Raw genomic sequence first — 24,938 nt, forward strand, 5'->3', positions numbered from 1 at the left:
TGGACATCAAACAATGTAGCTATTTTGGGCCCCAAAACTAAAATGACAATTTTTTAAAGAGGTAAAAGCATTACCTAAAAGTTTTCATTAAAGGAAAAATACCTTATTGCACTTAAAATTCACACTGAACTGTCTTAATGTCAAAAAAAGAGGGATCTGAGAAAATAATAAAGCCCTGTCAATCATGTAAATAAAAAATTGGTACACATTTCAATTATAACTTCTTGACATGGGCCCATGAACTACCCCCATAGGTTGGTTCTATTATACATCCTTGGTATCTGCACAATACTTGGCATACCAATAGCAGAAAGTTGCTCAGTAGACTGTTTTTTAAATTATCAACAAATAAAACCAACAATAGCATAGCATTTTCCATCTCCAACAGAGAAAAGCAAGTTTTACTTATAAGTACACCATTATATGCATAAATCAAAGTGTATTAAGTACATGGAATTTCACAAGTAAATTAAATGTAGCTCCGGTCAGATTAAAAGCTGCCCCTATGATCAAACTGGTATAATTCTCTAAAACCAAAAAAAAAAAAAAAAAAAATGTTAAAAAATAAAGCAAAACAAAAACCTAAGTACATTGGCCTCAAAAAAGGAGCATCTGAATCATGCCTCAGTAAACACAAGATGGAAGCAGAGGGGGTCTGGTTCATTACACTTCATGATTTTGTGGCAGGAGTCCCTTAAAAAGCAAACCAAAAACCACTTTTTCTTATGGAAAACTGATGCACTTCAATCAACTCCAGGACAGTGACTTAGTGAGGAGTTAATAACAGAAATATGTGTACTAAACAGTTTAAAAAGTCAAACTAACATGTTTTCACTGATACTCTCAAAGCCACTTAAGTTGTTCATACCAATGCACTAGCAAATACTATTAGCAGAGACCTATTTCTATTAACTCAGTTATGTTACATTCTTGGGAGTAGCTTTTACTATAAAACATGTGAATTGGATGAAGTTAAGAAGAAGGAATCACCTTCTGTCGCATAGTATGTGCATTTTGAACATATATTCTGCCTGTGGGGGAGTTAAGCTTCAAAAGTAGAAAATGAATGTTGAATAAATGACCTATGATACAAATGATCATTTCCAACATTACCTTATATAGTTGGTGACACCTCCTGGGTGAAAAGAAAAAAGGATAATGGAAAGAACAGCTGATGATAAATGCTGGCTTTCTCTTTATTGCCATTAATTCAAAGAGTTTGTGTGCAAAAGCAAAATCTTTGCTCCTAAAGAACAGATTATTTTAACAAGTAAAATTTGTCACAGATATTGATTACATCAACAATGCTTCTTCAGGAAAAAAAAGCCCTGAAATTGTAATAAACATATATATATATAGCAAGAGTCCTCTCAAAACCAACAAACAGCCACTTAATTTTTAAAACAAAGCTTTTGTAGACAAGATTACTCAAAAAAAATTGAAGTGTTAAAAACCAGGGTATGATAGTCAATAACGAATGTTTTAAAAGGTGAAAATAAACATTAACATGGAAAAACGTTAACTAGCAAGGCAGGTTTAATTTAAAATATTTTTGCCCCCATTTTTAAAGGAGAAAGAGCAGAGTGAGAAACTAAGTTGAGGTCAAAAAGAACACTTATTCTCCCCGCCCCCAAAAAGACCATGAGAAAATGAAAATGTATTTTTCATATCAGTACTGCAGAATCTAATCTAACATGTTTATTCACTTTCTCTGAGCCACACACTATTTTTCCTAATGTTCACAATACAAAGCTTTAGGATGGCCTTCCTCGTAAACAATCCGATACATTTGTTAATTTTCCTATCAGCAGCTTTAACCTCTCCTCTACCCAAAAAACAAACAAACAAACAAACAAACAAACAAAAACCTCAAAATCTGATTTTAAAATCCCTAGCTCTCCATTTTTCTCTATTTAGGGTTTTTAAGTCAAATTGATTTTATTTTTCAATAAATTTCTTCTCAATTCTAAATTGCATAATTTTCATTCAAGAATTGTTGATGCTTAAGTTTAATTTTCATGACAAAAAAGATTTTAAAAAAAACTTCTTGTGTAATAGCTACTCTTTCCCATGAATGGTCCCATGGTTCAGTTGAAAACCTCTCCCTCCAGAGAGCAGTTTGAGACTTTAAGACCTTGGTTTTATCTGTAATCATCTCTATCTTCAATGAAAGATTGTTAAGTACTGGAATTATCAACTGAAGTTACATCCTTTATATGACTGTTCCAACCTAGAATGTACTCAAAATTTAAAAAAGCAAAAATGTTGAAGATAATTGGGAGGAAAATCTGACAACCACTAGCCCCCCAAAAAACAAACACAAAAAGATAGTCCATAGGCCATAGTCAAAATATAAGCTAAAGGTTAACTCGGCATGGAATTAAAATACTCATTTAAAGCATTCAGGTTTTAGTAAACTAAGAAAATCTAGCACAAATAAATCTCAAATTTGTAACCAGCCAAATAAAAATGCTCAAACTGACAAGCAAATTTTTTGAAAGCTTACTTTAGAGAAATATTTTGAAATATAATTTCAAAATTACTCATTCAAAATTTCTAGTTATCAAAAAATATATCTATTGCAACTAACACAATATCTTGATTAATCACTAAAGTAAAATTTAGTTTTATCTAAATTTAAAAAGAATTTTTCAGCCAACTGTATGGACAAAGGGTAATATAATTCCTAACCACAAACAGAAATCATGATTAATTTGTTTTGGACAATGACAGGCCACAAAGGGTGTAAAGCACAACTTGCCAAATTTTGGAATTAAATCATCCGGTAGGGAAAAAAGTGATGCACTTCAGAAACCAATATTTTTCTTAAGTCAAATTAAGTTTACAATAAAGCTAACAATTACAGGAAGCAGCTTAATCCACACTAAGGAATAGCTCCTTTTCCTGCATGTTTGTACTGGTCTGATAAAAAAAAAAAAAAAAAATCAAACTTCCTAGTCATTTTAAAACATCCTAACTACCATAAAGAAACAATTTTTATGCTGGGGAGATGAAAAGGCTAAAACTCAAGATAGACTAAGATAAGACTAATAGAGTAAACCACATTAAAAAGAAAAAATATACATATTATTTACAATGCACCTTCAACTAGTAGCCTCCAACATTTAAAACTCTAATGGTTACTATTTCCAACCAGAGAGAAATGAACATTTGTTAGAGATAATGACACAATTGGAATTCTAGATTTGGAAGATTAAAATTATTGAAACCAAAGGTCAGAAACTTTCTAACAGAGAACCAACTCCGAATTATCATTTAGAGGTTTTAAGATCAACATAAAAGCACAAGTGAGGAGCCTTTAAGAACTCAATTTACTTTAAAAATAGTACGCATGAGGTGAAAATATTTCCAAACTTTTTTTAATAATCCCTTATGCCATTTGATTGAATTTAACATTTTAAAATTAAAAGAATGCAATTTAACTTTAATCCTAAATATCATCATGGCCTATTTCCATTTTAACGACTATAAAGAATTCCTCCTAAACAACTGTACTTAAGGGAAAAAAAATCTTAACAGAAATTTTCACTAACACTGATACAACTATAACTTCACCAGAATATGCCAACTAAAAAATAGCATATTGTTTTTGAAATGTGATAAAATTGTCCCAATAATTTTAAAGTGTTTTAAATATTTGTAAATACATATATGAACACAAAATGACAGATGAAATAATCTACTATGATTTAAATTTCTACTAAATTTAATATAGGTCAGGTTATTGACGTTACAGTTTGCTCCAAACATTTCTCGTTTAAAAAAAAATAACTGGCGCCCCTTAGCGCTCACATTTGGAAATACTCGATTTAAGAGTTCCAGCCTTTTTTTTTTTTTTTTGACATTCCAGAAAGTTTTCTGCCTCCACAATCTTTCAAATGCCAACACAAATAGGAAAAGCAGAACCCCTTAAAGGGACAGCTCAAGTTTTCTCTGGAGCAATTTGAAATTAAGAGATTTGCTGTTTCAACAGTGGGAAAAAGACCATTTCAATAGCGGTTGTTGCTGCTTGTTTAACCTATATAAGCAAAGATGAGGACTCAGTAATATCTGTTTTGTACTTTAAAAATTGTTTCTATGATTTTCAAGACAACGGAAAGCTCCTGGGATTCTTCTTTAACCATCTTTTATCACGGACACATTTCCGGTCTTTTGTTCTTTAGTGACATGCCAAATCTCTAAGCTTCTGATTCCTTTTCCCCAGTTCTATACTGTAAAAATCTCGAAATTCTTGTGAAAAATCTAAAATCCATTGTTCATCACTATAAAAGTTTTCAGTTTTCTTTAAACAGTCCTTCGGTGATGCTTCTAGACATAAAAAGAAACTCTTTGGTACTCGACTTTCAAAATAGACGTTTTTGTTGGTCATATTTTTTTTCTCTAGTAGTCCAAAAAATTCACAGCTACTAGATAGAGATTAATACTCCAGGTCAGTGCTGCAAGAACTTGTAAAGAAATTCTCGAGTCGGCCAAAATTGATCTTGTCATTCTTCACTCCCCGCGGCCCTACACGGATAAAGCTTTTTTTTTTTTTTTTTTTTTGCAAACTTTCACTAATTTTTATTTTCGCCCTCTGATTTCCTGTCCTACAAACCAAGGCAGCGGCGTCCTCGGGAAAAGCTCTCCGCCGAAGTTCTTTGAAACTCGGGATTCCGTTCAGCGTTTGTCCTCGCGGTATTTCGTATTCAACACCCCCCCCCCCCCGCCCCAGTGAAGTTAAACTCCCGAACAGTTCTCTCGCTTCCCCAAACAAAAGGACAAAAAGTGCTTTCCGCTGTCATTTTGTCCTCGCCTTCGGCTAAATCAGCATTACTTTCGGTCTCCTATGGAATTCCTTTAAGTTAACGAGCCCCACGCGGCTCCCCCCGAGTATTTACAAGCTACGCAAACTCCAAATCCGCAAAAGCCCCACTGGAATCTCCGTGTTAGGAGACCCCCACCCCGAGCGGCCCCGAGGCCGGTGTCCTTCAGGCGCCCGCGGGGCGCGGGGCCGGGCTCCTCCCCGGGAGGCCCGCGGAGCTCCGGGCCGTCGCGGTGCTCCCAGGCGCGGCTGGAAGCCGGGGGCGCGGGAGGCTCGCCGAGCAGCCTCCTCAGCGCAGCCCTCGGGCGGCGCGGGGCCCGGGGTCTGGGGGGCGTCCCGCCGGTGGGTCCCGCCCGCGCCGCCGACCCCCGCCCGCCCGCCGCGCCCCGCGAGCCGGGCCTCGGCGCCGCCTCCGTGCGCCCCGCCCGGGCCTCACGGTCCCCCCTGGCCACGACCTTCCCGCCCTCCCCACACGCTGGCGGGAGCGCGTCGGGTCCCGGGAAGAGGGGCCGCCGCCCGGGCGCGGGCCGCGAGGGGCCGGGAGGCGACTCACCTTCGTCCAGCAGCCGCTCGAGGTGGTTGAAGATCCCGCAGAAGTTGGGCAGGCTGCTCATGAGCTTCTTGTCGTTCATCAGCTGCATCAGGTAATCTGGGGTGGGCTTCGGCTTCTCCTTCGTTTCCATTTCCCCGACCATATTCCAGGCTCCGCAGCTCACTCCGCCCGCCGCCGCCGGAGAGGAGGGAGGGGCGGGGAGCCCCGGCCGCCGGCCGCTCGGGACTCGGCGTCCCGCTCCGCTTCGCTCCCGCGCCGGGCGCCGGGGCGGCCGGACCGCGCGCTCGCCGCGCTCTCCCCGCCCCCGCAGGCACTTTCCGCCGCGGCCCGACGCGCTCCCGGCCCGCCGCCGCTTCTCGGCCGCCGGCTCGGCGCGTCCCTCACGAGGCCGGCGGGCGGGAGGCGGGTCTCCGCGGGCCGCTCGGGGCCGGACGAGGAAGAGCCGGGCCGCCGCCGCTCGCTCTGCTGGTCGCGCCCGCTCAGCCGCCGCCTGTGCCGCGGGCTCGGGGTCTCTCCGGGCTGGTCCCCGCCGCGGCCGCCTCTACCGTTGCCGCTGCAGCCGCGCTCTGACTCCGCTCCTCCTCTTCCTCCTCCTCTTTGCCGCCTCCTCCTCCTCACTCACTTGGCCGCGGAGTTCGCCTCAGTTCAGTCGGCGCTGCCAGCGGCGGCGGCGGCGGCGGCGGGGGGAGGGGCGGCGGCGCAGGGAGGGCCGGGGGCGGGCGGCGGGCGGCGGGCGGGGCCGCGCAGGGCGGCCGTTAGCGGGGCGGCCGGCACGCTCCTCCTCCCGCTGCCGCACGCAGCCCCCGGCCCAGGGGCCGCCGCCGCGCCGCGTCCCCCCCGCGGGGTGGGCGACGTGAGGGAGGCGGCGCACTGCGAGCCGGCCTGGGCGCCGGGCCGGGGTCGCCGCCGCGGGCGATGAGAGCGGCGGGAGGGGCCGGTGTAGGGCGGAGGGACCGACGTGCTGAGGAGGGCGCCGGGTGGCGGTGCTTTCGACTGGGGCGGGGGCGAGTGCCGCGCCGCCTCGCGCTCCCTGTCGCCCGGCCGGCTCGTCTGGCGGGCGCTGGCGGGCTGTGGCGTTAGGTGAGAGGGATTCCCGGCAGGACGCGCCAGGGCTGCGCTCGCCGCTGCCCGACCTCATCCTCTCCTCCCGTTACTATAGTTTTCTAAAAAGCTCTCATTCCTGCTCTCCTCCACCTCGCTCAACCCCCCAAATTTCTTTTATTTTTTAATTTTTTTTAACGTCCTGTTGCTTCACGGGGGACTTTCGGGGTGGGCGTCACGTGTCCCGACACGTAGCCGTAAGGTGCAAGGGCGCGTGCGCGTGTCGAGGCCTGCGGCCACGCCCCTTCCGAGGGTCGCCCCGCCCCCGCCCGACTCCTTGAGCGAAGGGGAGGATGGGAGGGGCCTGCCGCGCGCCTACGTGGGGCGGGGCCGGGGAGGGGGCGCGCCCCCAGGGGTAAGGGGGAGGGGTGTGCGGGCCCGGGTCTGCGGGCCCTGGTGTGGGGACCACAGCGCGCAATGCGGGGCCCGTCGGACCCCGAACGGCCGGGACGGGGACGGGAAGCCGAGGAGGTCTTTGCTCCCAGGCCCCGGCTATAACGTTTGTGCGGCTCCGGGTCCGCCTCCGCGGGACTTGTTCGCGGTGGGCTCCGACTGCCGCTGCGTGGTTGAGAGGACCGCACGACGACTCCTGGTGTCCCCGCGGTCTTCTCCGGTTTTGAGAGCCGCGCGGCGGACGGAGTCTGAGGAGCGGCCGGTGCAGCGTAGGCGTCCCTCGTTGCCCCGACGGCGTCACTGCTGCCGGTGCAGTGACCTGTCCGAGCGGCGGGCGCGTCTGTGGGGACATGGTGTGCTTTGTTGCCGCATTCCGTTATTCCGAGAGCGGCCACGGTTAGCAATGGGCTCCGCGGCGCTGGCAACTCGGAGCATCGAGAATGGCGTTTGCAATGCTCTGCTTCGTGATGGCAGCGGTATCCAGTAATAAAATGCAGCCACAGTAAAGAAAGGAAATACCCAGTTTGAAAAGCAAAAGTCAACATTCTATTTGCAAACTTGCAAAAATTACCATGCAGTGGTCAAGAGGCTTTTCCCTGCAGTATGATGGATTTCAAATATTTAGGTTAGTTTAGGAAAGAATTTTCTGAACTACAACAATATAGTTCTCTATGGTTTCTGCATTGTTATCAGTCACTAAATCTGCATTTTGTGACGGTCAATTAATAATTTAGATACAACTATTTGGTGTCAGACTGACCATTGTGAGAGTTACCTGTACCTGAAATTTTCTGATAATCCTGTGTACTATGTTTTAACTGTGAACTTAAGTGGGGGGAGGGGGGTAAAATTTTGCTTCAAGCAAATTCTTAGAAACTTTTAAGATTGAGTTGCACTGAAGCTACTAAGTAAATTTCAAATAAATTCTCTTTGGCAAGTAACTTCTGGCCTGTTCATTTGAAGACAAACACAGTGAGTTCGTTTTTAAAATTAAGCTACTTTGATAGAGGAAATGCAATTGCCTTGGTGGACAAAGTTAAAAACGCTTAACTCGCAAATAAGTTATCTGACAGCCATGGCAGTTAATAGCGCCATAGAATATTCACATACTAATTATTTAAAGATGAGTTATAAAAATGCAAGAAATAGTGATTTGATAAAAAAGCTGTTGTCTCTTTTAAAACTGAAGTAAGGTGTGCTTCTTCAATACCTAGCAAAATGATAAGTGGTTTGAAAGGGTTTGGGTAGTAAATTATTTATTTGATCTGCTAGTGTAAAAGAGTCAGTCCCCCTTCTTAATTGGTTCACCTCCATATTAAACTCCTAGGTCCTGTGCTAAGTGCTTTACATGTATATCATTTAATCTCCACTTCAACCTTGTGGCTTAGGTTACGCCGTTATCCCCATTTTATATAAGGGGAAACCAAGGAAAAGGAGGTTAAGTAACTGATGCAGGACTGTGGCTCATGAGTCCTAGGTCTGGGATTCACATCCACTTATTTTTTAGTCAAAGCCCATGTTCTTTGCACCCCAATAAGTCACATTGAACCTTTTGACAGTGTTTGACCATTTTTGACCCATAGAAACTGGAATATCATATGGCTTCACCACGTACTTATAGGAGGTGAACCAGATCAGAGTTAAAGAACCAAGACAGGCATCGCTTCAGTAGTAAATCCCTTATGTTACCGCGTTTGGCAATAGCAGTTACTATGTGTTACTTTTTCAAATTCACATGGGTCACTTCACTTCTCTGCTCACAGTTCTTTGATGGTTTCCCCTCTCCAATGAAAAACCCAAAGTCCTTACCAAGGCCTGCTTACCAAGAGTCCATGTGCTCTGACCCCTCTGCCTCGCTGACCTTATGTCCACCCCTCTTCCCCTAAAATTCCCTCCCCTCCCCCATCCTTAAACAGGCAAAGCCATAGACACAGTGGGTGGCTAGTAAACATGCTTGGAGTATTCCTGACTAATTCTAGGGTGAAAATGCTCAAGGTGATTATTCCTTCCTGTAGTAGGTTTTTCTATCTGGATCTCTTTAAGAAATAGGGGAAGTAAAATCCTCTTCCTGAGTTTGTTGGGCTGCACACTGGGTGTTTCCTCTCCTTGCAGTTTTCCCCACACACCTGCAAGCCTGACTCCCACCCTTTCTCAGTTCTTGATGGGAGACGGCTTCCCTTACCACGGGGCGCGCGCGCACACACACTACTGTCTGCTTACTCCCCTTTTAATTCTTTAAATAGCATTTATTTCCACCTGACACATTCTGTCTATGGGTAAGTTTGTCTGTCACCGACCCCTACACGGTAAGCTCCCCAAGGGCAAGGACTCAATTTTGTTCTATTTGGAATTCCCAACACCTAGAACAGCATGTGGTATATGTTTGCACTCTTTAAAAATATGTTCAAAAAAGGTATTAAGTACTTGCTATGTTCCAGGAACTATGCAAAACCCTTATCTACATTATTTCTTGTAATCAGTACAGCAGATATTTGAGACGGGCGTGAAGAGCCAGGTGCCTCATTGCACACAAGGGCACTATCCACAGTTCCCGCCCTTTTCTCTGTCACACTTGCTTCCAGCATTTGAGGTCTATAGTACACCAGTCACTACCCAACATAAGTGCAGTGAGAATACAAAAATCACTTGCCTTCAAGATGCTTAAAAATAAAAATTAATGTGGACTCTTCAATTGCATTATTACAAAAATATCGTAATACGATATTCACAAGTTACAACGTACTCAGAATATATGTGTGGGTAAGCTTCCAGTTGGAAAGATCCTTATAATGGGTTTTTTTCGTTGTGAAAAATTGTGTCACCTAATATGTTGACACTAAAATGGTTCCATATCGAACATCAGCAATTAACCATGAGTGGGAATAATATTTTCTGTTCTAAATTTGATTTTCTATTTGCTTATTGCTATTCTTGACATTTAAAATAGAGAATTATAGTATTCCACACTTTTTTTCCTTCATCACCATGGAGTTCTTGCAGGAATGCAAATATTCCTTGGATTTAAGAATCAGTCTTTGATGGCTTTTTGTCCCAAATGTTCTTTCTAAAAATCTTAATCCTTAAATTTTCCTAAGAGGAAATGGGACATTCCCAGTATCTTTGTAAAGTCAATCTTTGTTTATTGTCTTAATAGATTTTTTGAGTCTCCTTTTAAATTGTGAGATGGCGTATCATTTCAAAGGTTGAAAATGACACATTTTAAGTGTGACTATCTTAATCAATAAATATTTGAATACCTGTCATGAACCCCGGGGCACTTAGGAGCTAAGCTGAGGGTTAATATCACACACATATGACAAGTTAACTAATAAAAGTAAATGGTATTATTATTCAGCTTCAGCTTCAGGTGTATACTGCAGTGCTCAAGCACCTACACCATCCATGAAAAAAAAGTAAATGAGAAAGACAAAATGCTGTAGGAATGGAAATGAGCACTGCCATTCCAGGCCTGGAAGCCTAAGCAGAACTGCCCCAGAGGTGGGTTTGATCTCAGGCTGGGAGAAACCATAAAAGTGCTCAGGGAGGGCACTGACAAAAACTTGGAAAGTGGGACAGTCTGAGACTTTAGGGCATGAGTTTTCCATCAAGAGTAGTAGATGCCAGATTTTGGTTGGCCCTGAATTTCAAGCTAAAGTATTCGTAGAGAAGAGACTTAGGAAGTTTCTTTTTTAATACAAGGAAATTAATCAATAAAATAGTACCATGGATTCCAGTCAGTGAGGCACATTTATATCTGATTGTGCAAACACAGCATTCATAAAATAAAAGGCACTGTTCTTCACAGCCATTCTAATGCTAATTGTGCTGCCTTTTTAAACCACTAACATGATGGCTGCAGATGTAATACTAACATTTAGCTTAAACCACTGCAGAGCAGTTAAATGTTAACTGACCGTGTCAGGTTTCTACTCATTTGACCCTAAATGAAACTTCAGAGGTAAAAATATTCTGAGCCAAGAGGCAGGCCCTTGTGCCATGTAATCCAATCTTCATTCCATGTTTAAACAGAAACTTTAACTAAAAAATAATTGTCTGTTAATTATAGGATTATGAGAGAATTAAAAAATGCATTTTGTTTTGATGAACTTTCAGACCGATTCACAGTTTTATGATTGCAAAACAATTTCCATAGTGTTCCCCCTGGATTAGGTTGATTTGTTGTTGTTTTTCCTTAAGGATCTGGTTCCTTCAGGATGAATCTGATTCGATTTTGTTAACATATTAAAGATACACTGTTTGTTTCATAATCTGTGCATTCATTTTAAATAACTAATGTAACTAAACATTGTAAGACCGAAGGAAGTGCGTGCTTATGTCCTACACATTTAATCAAATGCCATTATCCTTTACTAAAATTTAACTTATACCTTAACATTGCATTTTCCCAATAATTTCTACATATTCATACTTTCTAAACAGAGTTCCAGTGGGGTACAGAGGCAAAACGAGTACTGACATTTACAGAGTCCCTATGAACTGTCAGGCACTTTAGTTATTACCTCGTTGAGTACATAGCAGCTCTCAGTTAATCATTATCCCCATTTATAGTTAAGAAGCCAAGGCTCAGAGCTAACGGAGTGATGTGACTCTTGTGCCACAGCTAGTAAATGCTGGGGACCAGATTCAAACCAGATCTTCCAAGTCCCGAGTGATTTATGGCATGATGCCGGCCTTTCTGTAAGTTTAGTTTATGTACCCCAAGGTCTATGTCTTTTAATGACTAAAATACTGTTACTTTTGAGTCTTCCCCACCCCCCCAATATTGTAACCAATGGTCATGTTGAATATTTTCAAACATTAAGCTCTTTAAGAAATGCTGGTGTCATATAGGGAAAAGATTGCTGTGTTGGGTATAAAAAGGCCTGTTAGTTCTATCCTAATGAACTGTGTAGCCCTGAGTAAATAACTCGGTCTCTCTGAGATCTGACCTAAGTGATCTTGGAAGTCTTTTCAAGTTCTGTGATTCTTAATAAGATGTTCTCATCCATATCAGCAAGTTGACTTTTTTGTAATTTAATTTCTGTGTCAAGGATAGCCCTGTGTACATATGGGTGGCTGTGTAATGGCAATAAGAAATGTATTTTAAAATCTTAGGGGTCCAATTTGCACTCTGCATTGAAATAAAAAATAATTTCTGGGTTTTTGTTTCCCTTGGACAACACATTTGACCGAAAATCTTACATTTTTATAATTTCCAAAGGATTAAACTAAATCTTAAGGAAATTATTACAATTTAATAAAAAGTAGAGCACTAAAAAATTGGGTCTAACAGCTCCTAGTGGAGAAACTTCCTACTAGGAGAGCATAAAAATTCTTGGAGGGTAATCCATGCCTCTTCCTTCCTTTCTGCTCTGATTTTTAAAATGCTTTACAAGTAGTCTCCTTTCAGTAATTACTTGTCTGAATGAACAAATGGAAAAAAGAAAGAAATACATAGACATACTTGGGCTCTGGGAAGGGCAAGCAGCTGTGTAAGCTGCTCATAGCCCAGAATGCTGACCTGAGTAAATAGTAGCATCTGAAAATCCTTGCCTTTGTGACATAGGAAAACAGAACGGGAGGGAGGGTCCTCTTTGTCTGTTGTTGTGGGAGCAGTTTTTGCAACGGGATTTAATGATTCCTGAGAAGTATTTTTGAGTGCCAGATTACGTCTCACTCCACAATAAACATACTTTTTGGGGCGATGGGGCCAGAGCACCCAGAGTCCCCTGAATCTATAACAGGTCTGATAATGAACACCTCTTGTTTTAATATTAAAGGGGCTTATATAGCGACGGTATTTTATCAGAATCACTTTAACTTTATTACATGTTCAGATGTAAGATTAAAAGCAATTATTCACAACAGAGAGATTCAGCCAGTCCAGCTTTCTCAATTTAAAATTTTTGAACTATTTCCACACCACTCAGGGCATAGCTCTTAGCATACTGGCCAGCCCTTCCCCCAGAACACCCCTGAAATCCCCCCCAGCAACCACGGCATAATGCCTGGCACCATGCCCCCACCCAGGCTGGCAGCCCCTCGGTCATGTGTGCTCCTGACATACCAACTATTTTAAACATTACCTCTATTTGAGTCAGCTATTTATGTATTTAGAAAGTTATTTGATATCGTCATGTCCATTAAACCTGAGTTTACTAGTTTTTACTAATTGCAACTAAAATGGATAAATTTTTTTGGTCTAAAATATGTATAGGTTCTTTAGACATATGTCCAAGTTTAGAAAACAGATCTATACAAATCATGTTTACCCAGTTACAATGAAATACCGAAGTCTCCAGTTTTGCTTTTTACTTTCCACCAAATAATGTTTGAATAGACAGGTTGTTACCAGAGCTGGAAAATGGGTAATCATCCTCCTATGGTAAACTTTATATTTCACACCAAAGTTCTACTCTCTCCCCAGTCCTATACAGCCATTCACGTTACTTTGCTGAACTCTAAGTAATACTGATGATGCCGGCATTTACTATTTCCTAATTATTCTGTCCAAGCCCATCTGTAAGAATGTTACAGTTACATTTTATAGATCTTCAAGGGCCATCAACTTGATTAACTGGCATTAATTACACTGGATTTTTCTCAATGTTCACTGGTAGTAAGCATCATTTTTTTTAATGGAGATAAAATGTAGCACAGTGAAATGAGTAACACGTTTTGTTTCAAAGTTCTAAAATGGGTTTTCTGTATTTAAAGTGGGAGCCTGGGATTAGGTAGGAGTGGGAAATGGCAGCCTGAGCTGTGACAGACGGGGGTGGGGCTCTCCTGGTGCTAGGATCTTTTCTCAGTCCAGGTAAAGCTACTAAAGGTGCAGAAAGAATGAGAGGAGGTTTTTGCAATCAAAAACACTAAAGTGTTAAATTGTGAAGTGAGGAAAGAGAAAAAGGACGTGGGTTCAGAGAGTTCAAAGACAGGCCTATAAACTGTCCCATCAGCCGACATGCCAGAGACAATTCAACGCCCCCTTCACTACCAGCTCTCGTCAGGCTGCCTGGCCTTCTCTGTGCCAGGTTCCTGGGCCTCTAGGGACCCATAGCCAGACTCAACTTTCTCCTTTCCCTCAGCTGACCAGGTTTCAACATTTCAGCTGGTCGGGTGCCTGATTTCATGACGGCACACTTTCACTTAATCAAACAGCCCCAAGCAGGCCCTGTCATTCCAGAGGGAGCACTAAGTGGGGACAGCAGCAGCCGGCTAGCTCAGTGTCAGGGCAGCTGAGCAGCGAGCCCAGTGAGAGAAGGAGGCCTTTCACATCCAGAGTCAGACAGCTGGTGTCTGGTAAGAACTTCCTTCTGCACTGTGAAAATATGAAGTAATAACACCTCGGCCCCACTACGTAACCACCTGCCAAGCCAGAAATGCTTTTCTCACAGATGATGTAGCTAAATTGTCTTTAAACCCCAAGCAGTGAAACAAAGTCCTAAAGAGTTTGCTGGTCCTGGGAGGAGGCAGCTGACCCTGGGGTCCAGATCACTGGCCCCAAGGCCTGGGCTAGCATCTCAGCCCGGCCTTGTCACTGCCTACGACTGCCTTTCTCTTGTCCTAATGGGTCCTGGGGACACGTCAGGACTGTGTGAGTGCAGGAACACAAGTGCCTCCAAAGTCCCTGGCACACAGCAAGCTTTCAGGAACGGTATTATTTTAAAAACTAAGACGAGTAAGGCCTGGATATAGCTCGCATTTATCAATGCACATGTGTTTTGGAATGCGTGTAACTATCTCTATTTACATTGAAAATGTATCCACAGAGGTCAAAAGTAGTTAGTCATCAGTTTCCTGCCACTTCCTATTGCTCAAACCATTTCCTGTTCCCAGGACTGCTGACACTAGGAAGTAAAAGGGCAAAACCTGATGAAGAGGAGGCCTGATCACGCTGGCTGCGTTGTCAGCGCAGCAACAGTAGATCTGCCACTGGCCCAGGGCCTCCTGGCTCTTCTAGACCCAGTTTTCAGCTGCCTGACAGTAGGAACAGCTCTGCAGCCATGGGCAAGTGTGGAAAAGAAGAGAGTGTTCTCCCCCCAATTCCTGCCCTGTGAACACCGAGCTGGCAGTCAGCTTAGCAGAGGGTCCTGGAAGATGGCATGTTCTGGAAAGTCCAGGCCCGGGGTACACAGGCACCACCAGCCCCCCCAACCGACTTGCAGGAGCTCCTGGGACACCTGCATTGCCATTATTGTGTTTGAACACTGACAGTTGTGGGCTGACCCAGGGTTGCAAATGTGAGGTCCCAGCAACTGTTGGCGGCATTGTGCCAGGTCAAGGGTGTCCTCCAGCGCCTGGCATGGGCGGCTGCAGCCAGCAGCACAGGTGAGTGAACCGGCCCTTAGCAAAACCACGCTTCCTTGGTACAGACACTTGGTACAAAAACAGTGAGCCCCGCGCCCCCTTAAAATCACATACTATGGGAAAAATAGGTCATGGTTTGAGGAATTTAAAATCCGAAAGTGGGCTGGGAGGAGACAAATGCACGCACTCTCACCAAGTGGCTTCAGCAGGTCGGTTCCATTAGGTCGCACATGAAGCAACGGCAAGACAGTGGCCGCTCTGGTTTCCCTGGGCCGTCCCTGCAGCAAACGTGATCGCTCCAAGGGAACCCCAGAAGGTGTAGATTGTCAGCAAGACTAGATCTCTGAGCCGGGATTTCTATCACCTGGCATCTGTCAGTGGCACCCAGCCCGCATGCGTATAGCCTTCAAAAAATTTATCCCAGGAGCCAAAACTTCTCTCAGTGGTTTTCAAGTTTTCAAAGTGGTTTTCACTGCATCATTTCAAAGTGAGGCCTGAAACACACAATTAAGGTACCTGAAGGGAAAAAAAAAATCTCATGACCGTTTTATAATTATTAGTCTGACTTCACAGAGATTCATATACCCCATTACAAGACTAATTGTGAACAAAATTTATAGTCACATCATGTTTTCTTGTTAGAAAGAGGGCCTTGTGTTATCACTAGATACCTGGGAGTGTGATACAGTCTGAACTATAATTGAACCCCTGACGTTATAAGGGCTTGATAAGAATTTTCTTCTCAATATCTAATTTTACAAAAATGGCTCATTGTTGTATACAACAATTATGCACTAAGTGAGCGTAATGTTAGAGACCACAGCAAAAAAACTTAAATCACCAATTTTTACACCACATTTTCCCAAAGCAAAATCTTGGTCATATCATTGAGCTGTCACGTAAATGACACAAAACTGAGCTCAAGGCTGGTCCCTCCCTCTTGGTGTTTCCCCTCCCCCATGGAGTCTCAAGTTCAATAGCTCTCATCTCTGCCTCTGCCTTCTCCCATTTTCTGTGTCATCTTGGTCAAGGGTCACTGCCTACCAGCCCAACAGCCTCTCTGCAGAGTCTCCGAGTTGTCATGAGTTACTTCAGTCTTAAGACTCGCTGGTGTGATGTGATATTATTTTTTATTTATAATGTGTGCATAGCCACATGATGTGTACACCTCATAGCCTTGTTCTTAATGCCTGTCATTGCACTTACTGGACAGGAAACTTTGCTAGCATTTTAATATAGCTTTTAAAAAAATACTTGATTAATCATTGTAGTTATCCTTCCCTGACACTGTGTTCAGTAGTCTCAACTTTGTACAGCATTCATTAAGACGTCAGTCTATAAAGGAAGTAAATCGGAATTGCGTGAAGAAGAAAAGAACACAATGGAAACATTCTGAAAAGGCAGATTTGCTAGGAAGTGAGCCTACTGGCAGTTTTATTTTTTCAAGTCCTAAACACAAAAATCCCACTTCTTGCCTGCTAGCTCAATGTTGAGCTCATCTGTCTCTCAACCCCACAGTGTTGCGTGGCTTTAGTCCTCCTATGTATCCTGAAGTTCAAATTGGTTCCAAGTGGCTCCAGAGGGCTTTCAGATTCTGTGCTCTGTTCGAAATTGTTTGCAAGTGATGCATTGTTGAAGCCGAGACCCTGGTTTCTGTAAAATGTTAACCACAGGAAAATACGAGAAGGCATTAGAGTCCTAGGACCTGTCATTTATTTCTTTATTAGAATTGAATTAAGTTCGTGGTCAACTTCACAAAATGAGAAAATGCTGTCATTCACTATCTATTTTCCCTCTTCAAGAGTCAGAAGGCGGCCTCAGATCTGGGGAGAAAAATCTTCATGCTAATGAAACCTCACAGTTTGTTCTATCTGGGCCTCATCTGCACAGCAACCAGAAGCTTCCATGGCCCAGCAGTTTCAACCAAATAGTTCAGGAGCCAGTATTCACCCGTTGCAATGGTAAGTCTGGGATCCCCAGACTCTTACAAAGGAGATTTGCCAAGCTTGTAGTTTTTCCTTCCTAATGTATTATAATTCAAACTGCGGTTGTAATAACGAGGCAAGTGCGTGCACTGGCTCCCCCCTAATGCTGACATAAAATTCTGTGTGACACAGATTCTTCCTGGATCTCAGAGTGAAGTTCTAGGAGTATCCCAAGAAGCGTGTGAGCCCGGCCCACCCCGCGGCCCCTCAGCCCCACCAGCTCCCTTCCCCTTCGCCAGCCGCGGCCATGGGGCCGCCCACTTCTCCTTTCCAGCCCCTCCCACGGTTTCTCCACCCGGCTCTTTCCTCCTCCCAGGGCCCGCTGCGGGGCAGGCGGCTTCCTCCGCCTCTCACCCCCGCCCTCTGCAAAACAAACACAAATTAGAAAAAGGACAAAGGAGTTTTAGTTATTGAAAGGCAGAGTTTTAAAAATTACAAACATTGGGAAAATTACAAGGTTGCTAAAGAACTTCAGAAAAATCCAGCAGGGGTTTCCAGAGCCTGGCGGTATTTACATTTCAATGGAGACCGTTAAAGCATTTGGAATATTTCCCCAACATTCTTACTAATCTTCTCTGTAGTTAGAGGCCCCCCTCTCACCTTCTCTCTCTGGGGTGTGCTGCCCTGGTTCTTGGGGATGGGAGGGTGGGGTCCAGACCCAGCCTCGGACCCCTTGACCAAGGAATCCTCTTTCTCCTCCTAGGCTTCTCCCTCTGGCTTCAGACTAAGTGTTCTGACCTTCCGTTTGCCACCGTGGCCCCTAAAAGAGCACTTCCTGCTTGAGGGCTCGGGGATCCTCCCCGGCAGGACACACAGGACACTTACCCTCCAGGCCATTCTTCACTGATCTTATGGTTGCTTCTGTGCAAATCCAAGACAACTCCACGCCTCTGGAACAGAGCAGGGTGTGGGTCTCCATCATGGGAGTTAAGCCAGCCTGGCCAGGTGACACAGTGATGAAAGTTCAGGCTCTGCTGTGTTGTCGGGAAGCTTGAGCTCAGCAGCCCTCAGTGTTTTCAGCTGCAAAATGGGGACACTAGTCACACCCACTTCACTGTCACTGTACGGATGAAATGCAGCAGTGATTATGAAGCGCTTAGCAAATGCCTGGGACATAGCCATTGCTCAATAGATATGTGCCATTTTTAACATCCACTTACCACTTTTAGCTGGCCTACTCTATGTCACACAGATGTGAGATGCTGGGGATACAAAGGAAGCGAGTAAATGAAAAATGACAAAGCAATGGAAGGTCTTTTTGTAACATTTTTTATTAGTTTCAGGTGTACAAAACAATGTAATAGTTAAACATTTATCATTTATATCCCTCACACAGCGATAACCCCCCTCCCCCCATCTACTACCCCTCTGACTTCGCACACAGCCATTACATTTCCACTGCCTCTATTCCTAATGCTGTACTCCACTTTGAATGGAATTGTGCTTTAAGCCCGTCAGGAATGTTGAGGAAGGAGCAACTAACTCCACCTGAGGACAAGCGCAGGGAAGGGTGTACAGATCACGGTAGAAGCGAGTTCCTACTCGGGAAGGTAACCTGTGCACACGGTGCTGATGGCTAGTCCTGCGCTTGCATGAACTTGGCCGGTTCAGCAATTGCTCTAATTTAATGAATGGATCCAGGCTCCCCAGTGGCCCTTTGGACTCAGTAGGAAAGAGCCGTCTGGACGCTATCTCTGTGGACACCCACCCCTCAGCCTGCAGCTCAGCTTCCAGGTGACGTTTCCTCGGAGATGCTGTGCTTAGTGTGAGGGACAGATTAATAATCCGGCTTCCACTGTGTGTTTTCCGTGTGGCCCGCCCAACCCAGGCCTTTCTAACATCATCTTGTTTAGTCTGCCCAACGACCCTGCAAGGTCAACTTGTCTTGTATCAAATCCTGGCTCCAACAATTTCTAGTTTTGAAACTTTGGGCAAGTTAAGTAATCTTGCTGTGCCTCTGTGTCTTCATCTTCCAACAAGGATGTTTGTCCCACCTCACAGGTTGATGAGGGGCCTATGTGAGCTGATATACGCAAAGCCCTTGGAACGGCCCCTGACACATAGTAAGAACTTGGTAATTGTTATTATTATGCCACTACAAGTGCTTTAGTCTTCAATCCATTTGCAGACTAGTGCTGACTGATGAGGCAAAACTTGATAGTGATTCACCAAAATGTATTTCTTCTTTTTCCTGGGCACACAGCTAATCTCCATTTCCTACCTCTCTTGAAGTTGGGTGTGGCCATATGACTGAGGTCTAGTTGATGGAATATGAACTGAAGTGATGTGTGCCCCTTCCAGGCCTAGCCTCTCAGTGTCCCCCACCATCATCTGTCCCATTGGGGCCAGCAAGAATGAAGACTTGCTGAGGATGTGGGTCCCAAAATGACTGCCTGGGGAAAGGCCATTCTGCAGAGCTCCTCACCTGCATGATTCTGCTCCTTAACTGAGAAACACACTAGTATGCATTTGGCTAGCGTACTAGTCAGCCCTACCGGTACAACTCGTATGCATGAGCTCACTGAAGGATCAATCCTCTAGGGAACTGTTGGAACTGTAGTTGTCTACCCAGCACATTTCCCCTTCCTCCCCCTCCTTTCCATAAAACCACTCTTGTTTTATGGGAAATCTAGTGTGACTTAGGTGTGGCGTGACACCTCCACCACCATCTGCAGGCAGTGCACACAGGACTCTGGGCTCTCCAGGGTGCCACCTGACCAAGGCAAGCTAATCAGTCATCGAAACCATTGGAGTTTCCCCCTGGAACTCCAGCAGAACAGTGATCTCGATCGATCTCTCTCTCTCTCTCTCTCTCTCTCTCTCTCTCTCTCTCTCTCTCTCTTTGAGGGGATTGCTGGTTTTAGAGAATGAAGATATTTTAGGGATCTATCATGTTTGTTTCCTGGAAAATAAGACCTAGCTGGACAATCAGCTCTAATGCATCTGTTGGAGCAAAAATTAATATAAGATCTGGTCTTATTTTACTATAAGACTGGGTATGACATATATGATATGATATGATATCTGGTCTTACATAATATAATACTGGGTCTTATATTAATTTTAGCTCCAAAAGACGCATTAGAGCGGATTATCTGGCTAGGTCTTATTTTTGGGGAACCACAGTAGTGGCCATGGTGATAGTTACCGCATGGAGAGAGCTTGCCAAAGAGAGAAGCCAATGCGAGGAGAGCCCCTCCAACATGGAAGCACGTTTCTGACATCATCTGAGCTCCTGCATTTGTTATGTCTGGTTCATTTTCCCCAGTTACCTTGGTCAGTGAACCTCCTTTTGGGTTATGCTAATTAGAGCTAGTTTTCCCTTTCTGTGGAACAGCAAGTTCCCAATTTACCACTTTTGCCCCTTCCCATAGTTTCCTTAAGCCTCTGACTCCACATACTCTCTCCCTTCCCCCAGCACCCAGGCTGAAAGCCGTCTTGATAATCCTATCTTCACATTATGTAAAATATTAAAATTCCTTAAATAATCAGTCACAGTAAGAGGCACAACTTCCACTGAGAGAAGGAGGGTATTAGTCACTCACATGTGGTCTCAACTGATAATACTCACGTAGAGGGAGGGAGCCGGCTGTACGTGCTACAACAAAGATCCCATCAAAACAAATGCAGTAGGACCGCCCACATTGTTTTTAATTGCACTTGTGGGTGTCAGGGGTGAGTGTCCCCAGAATGTGCCACCCTGGTGTGCAGATTATTTTGAACTGAAATCAATGAAAGTCCAACAAACTCAGGAAGGGTATTTTTCCCCTTTTCTTAAGGAAATTCAGATAGTAAAACCTGCTTAAGGAAGAGAACCTTGGCTTACTCACCTTAAGCATTTCCACCCTAGCATTAGTCAAGCAGACTCCAAGCATGTTTACTAGATACCCTCCTCTCTTCCCCCCACTCACCCCTCCACCCTCCACTGTTCTGGGTTGCCTAACAAGAATTTGCTTGCCAGGTGTGTTCCGCTCTCCCTCAAGTACATATAAATTGCCCATTCTCACCTCTGAAATCTAAGACCCCATCCCACCCTCTTTCTCCTTTGTCCCAATGTTGCCTCACTATCTTTGGAATTTTCATTCTTACGTGAATTCCCCGTGCATGCACATGTATTAAAATTTTGATTTTTCTCCTGTTAATCTACTGTATGTTGTTTGAATTATTCTACCAGCCAGAAGAATTAAAGGGATAAGGGGACCATTTTCCAGGCCTCAGCACACTGAACTTTTGTTACTAAAGATTTCTTAAAGTAATGATGAATTTGGAGTGGAAAATTTCCTCTATATTATGTTGCCTTGTAATGGGACTTGATCAATAATACTTTGATATGTTTTTCATTTAAAGCAACATAGTTGCAATGCCAGACACTTGTAAAATTGGAAATAACAATATAAATTAATTTTTATAGTTATACAAGTTATCCTCCCAGCCTTCACTTTAGTCTTTTGGTCAAATAGAATAAATCCCCCAATATTTGGTGGAACTGTTCTATAAAGTAGAACACTTGTTTTGTCTCGAATAATAACAGGTGTTACAAGACTTGTATCTTTGAATTTTATTTTGAAATTCTTACTCAAACCAATTTGTTATAAAAATGGACAATTTTAAAATACTGCTAAACTGTTTACTATCAATTTCTTTCATTCTGGTGAAACCACTGGCCATTTGACATGCAAGTTTTCTTTCTCCGTATTCATTTCCAGGCTTTGAATTCATTAGCTCAGTGTAACCACACTTAGAAGAAAAGACTAGCTTTGTCTCATTTTTTTTTTTAATCTTTACCCTCCGTTATTCTCCCTTGCTCTGCACCCCCCAAACATTCCAAATATTCAAGAATGGGGTTTTAAAAATCTTGCTGAATGTTGCTTGTGGAAGGGCGAGTGCGAAGTTATTGTCTCTTATGTACAGAGCTTCTGTTTAGGATGAAGAAAAAGTTCCAGAGAGAGATCGTGGTGGTGGTTACACAACCCGGTGAATGTAGTTAATGCCACTGAATTGTACACTTAAAAATAGTGAAAGTGGTCAGGTTTATCCATATTGACACATTAAAAAATTCTCCTTCATACTTCCTGTCTTGTATATTTGTACACATCACTAAGTATAGATTCATCACGCATATGGATAGCAGAACCACAGGGAATGAAGAAGTCAGTCAAATATAAAGTGTGAAGCAATTTCGTTCCTTAAAAACTTACAAGATAGAACAAAGGATACACATACTTCGCCAGCTGTCTTTGGAAAGCGGCTCTGTTTGCTCATGCGCAGAAAAGCGCCAGACCACGGTATTGACAAGAACGAGATGAATGACCCCCCGGAGACCACAGGGTTTGTATTCGAGTTTCCATCACCTTTTCATCCTTTTGTCCCCCTTCTTGATTCACATGCAGATTAACCCAGAGCAACTCCTCACTAAATACGCTTTTTCAGTCTAGTTTGGAAGGTAGAAGGAACATCTAAATATTTATGAGGCTTTTTCTCCCGGGTTTATGATGCGCCCTTGTTGGATGTGGAGGAATTACGTTAATGAATGCATGCCTGCACACACCGACACAGAAACCAGGCAAAGGGAAAAAACACACACACAGAGCTTTGTCGGCACTCACCAAACAGTTCCCATGAAAAGGAAGAAAAGAGCGAGGGGGAGGAAGAGAGATTTAAAATCTGTTGCCAGGAGAGAAATAAATGGTACAGCGCAACACAAAAGCAAGAACAAAGTTTCATCTTTGCTCTCTGGAGTCGCAAATGTAACTGTTGTTCAAGTCGGTACAAATGTGAACTAAAACATGGGGATTGAAAAATGAGAACTAGCTGGCCTGGCTCTTCTTCCCAGTGACGAAGAAAATTAAGGACAGAGTTTCAATATTGGCAATAAATCATTTATTAGAAAACAAAGAACTAACCAACATTTCCTTTTTCTTTATACATGTTCCTTCAATATAGATTATTTAGGTATGAATCCGTGAGAAGGTTGTTAGGTTTTTATTGTACTGCTCAAATATCGTGTGCCCTGTAGATACTGTTTTCATTAGGCTAGCTAAATTCCACTGTACAGTGAATTCACCCTAAATGTGTTTGCATGAAATTATATCTAGTTATGGCTTAGACTGTAAATCATCTTTAATTATAGGTAATCTTTGTGATGTTTTAACAGATAGAATAATATATTAGTGCACTGAAGCTGAAATGCAGACATATCAAATGGCCTTAATATCACTCCGCCAGAAACAGTCATCTTGCCAACCTCTAATCATCTTCCTGGCCTCCCCTTCCGTTCTGTTCCCAGTGAACAAGGGAATCCAGGCCCTGCTCACCAAGGACACGGTGGCTCTGCAATAATCTGTACAATTTGTGCCGCAGAATAGTAGGTGGAAAAGTGTGCCTACATCAAAAATTATTACCCTTCATTGATACTGATTTTCATTTGGAGGTCATAATATACAAAGAGATTAACATTGTGTTTGTTGGTTTTCCAGATTCTTGCTGGATTCAAGAAATAACAGGCTGGTTCTCGTCACCCATCTTCGTGGGATACAGAAAGGGTTGAGAAATCCTGCCTCAGACCCCACACTGCTGTTCTAGCTGAAGTCTCCAGCCTCTCTTTGAACATCAGGAAGCCTTCCCTACACACTTTTGTGACAAACTGAAAATTAGTTGTTGATTGTTAATATTTATTTGCTGTTTTCATGTTAGATTAAAATACAGAGCATACTCTTTCACCCCACCCCCCAAAATACCTGGTTACTTGATTCTCAGTTATTTGAAGTCCAGATAATACCTGACTCTAGTCTATTCATGTAACTATTGTTATCATCTAAGCATTAAATATTCTTAGCTTACAGAGTGTCTTTAAATCTGTTTCATCAGTTAAAAAGCAAGATAAACATGCACACAGAAATTTTTGACAGTCTTTCATCTGATACACTGACAGAGAATTGTATTAGCTCAGCATTATTTCACAGTCATTTATTACTTACTTGCTTGAATGCATAGGCACTTGGCTAGATCAAAGTTTAAAGGAACTATATCTAGGTTTTAAAGAAAAATTTAGTGAAACGTTCACAAAATTGTTCCAAATCCCCCCAGAAAAAGAAATTTGTTGCTTGGAAGGTATTTCAGAAGGATATTTTGTGTACAACTTGGGAAATCAGTGTGAGTATTCAGTAAATGTTTTTAAATGAATGTTGCATGGCTTTGATCAAAAAATTAAACACACATAGGGCCGGCCCGGTAGCTCAGGCGGTTGGAGCTCCATGCTCCTAACTCCGAAGGCTGCCGGTTTGATCCCCACATGGGCCAGTGGGCTCTCAACCACAAGGTTGCCAGTTCAACTCCTCGAGTCCCACAAGGGATGGTGGGCAGCGCCCCCTGCAACTGAGATTGAACACGGCACCTTGAGCTGAGCTGCCCCTGAGCTCCCGGATGGCTCAGTTGGTTGGAGCGCATCCTCTCAACCACAACGTTGCCGACTCCTGCAAGGGATGGTGGGCTGTGCCCCCTGCAACTAGAAAACGGCAACTGGACCTGGAGCTGAGCTGCTCCCTCCACAACTAAGACTGAAAGGACAACAACTTGAAGCTGAACGGCACCCTCCACAACTAAGATTGAAAGGACAACAACTTGACTTGGAAAAAAAGGCCTAGAAGTACACACTGTTCCCCAATAAAGTCCTGTTCCCCTTCCCCAATAAAATCTTTTTTTTAAAAAATTAAACACACATAAATTTTGTCATCAATTTATGTGTATTAAATGAATACACATAAATAAAACTCTTATC

The 24,938-nt window shown here is 43.5% G+C and overlaps 1 protein-coding gene and 2 long non-coding RNA genes across 13 annotated transcripts in view; 1 reads left to right on the forward strand and 2 right to left on the reverse strand.

Annotated features, from left to right (window-relative positions):
- The window catches only part of QKI (QKI, KH domain containing RNA binding), a 151,096-nt gene extending 145,210 nt beyond the window's left edge, over nucleotides 1–5,886 (reverse strand). For 6 of the 10 annotated variants that reach the window (XR_012496815.2, XM_074333797.2, XM_074333799.2 and 3 more), the window contains exon 1: nucleotides 5,376–5,666. Coding sequence is in view for 9 of the 10 variants with exons in the window: in XM_074333797.2 (XP_074189898.1) it covers nucleotides 5,376–5,517 (142 nt within the window). In the remaining variant the exon portion in view is untranslated. Of the gene's footprint in view, nucleotides 1–5,375 lie in introns of all 10 variants that reach the window. The other 4 variants (XM_074333801.2, XM_074333803.2, XM_074333802.2 and 1 more) reach the window with 2 other exon arrangements.
- Nucleotides 5,328–24,858, forward strand: LOC109457145 (uncharacterized). 2 transcript variants are annotated; one of them, XR_012496817.2, is made up of 4 exons: nucleotides 5,328–5,466; nucleotides 16,979–17,137; nucleotides 17,865–18,895; nucleotides 22,269–23,309. It is a non-coding gene; the product is annotated as an uncharacterized LOC109457145 (long non-coding RNA). The 2 variants fall into 2 exon arrangements; XR_016020016.1 differs by lacking the exons at nucleotides 17,865–18,895; nucleotides 22,269–23,309 and adding an exon at nucleotides 23,638–24,858.
- On the reverse strand, nucleotides 12,670–17,894 carry LOC141571734 (uncharacterized). The gene is made up of 3 exons (XR_012496818.2): nucleotides 17,762–17,894; nucleotides 16,652–16,829; nucleotides 12,670–15,692 (listed from the first exon to the last, which is right to left on the reverse strand). It is a non-coding gene; the product is annotated as an uncharacterized LOC141571734 (long non-coding RNA).
- Nucleotides 24,859–24,938: the final 80 nt, after the last annotated feature.

Source organism: Rhinolophus sinicus, chromosome 2 (assembly GCF_057876585.1).
Source record: "Rhinolophus sinicus isolate RSI-liver-muscle chromosome 2, RSI-T2T, whole genome shotgun sequence".
NCBI classification, from domain to species: Eukaryota; Metazoa; Chordata; class Mammalia; order Chiroptera; family Rhinolophidae; genus Rhinolophus; species Rhinolophus sinicus.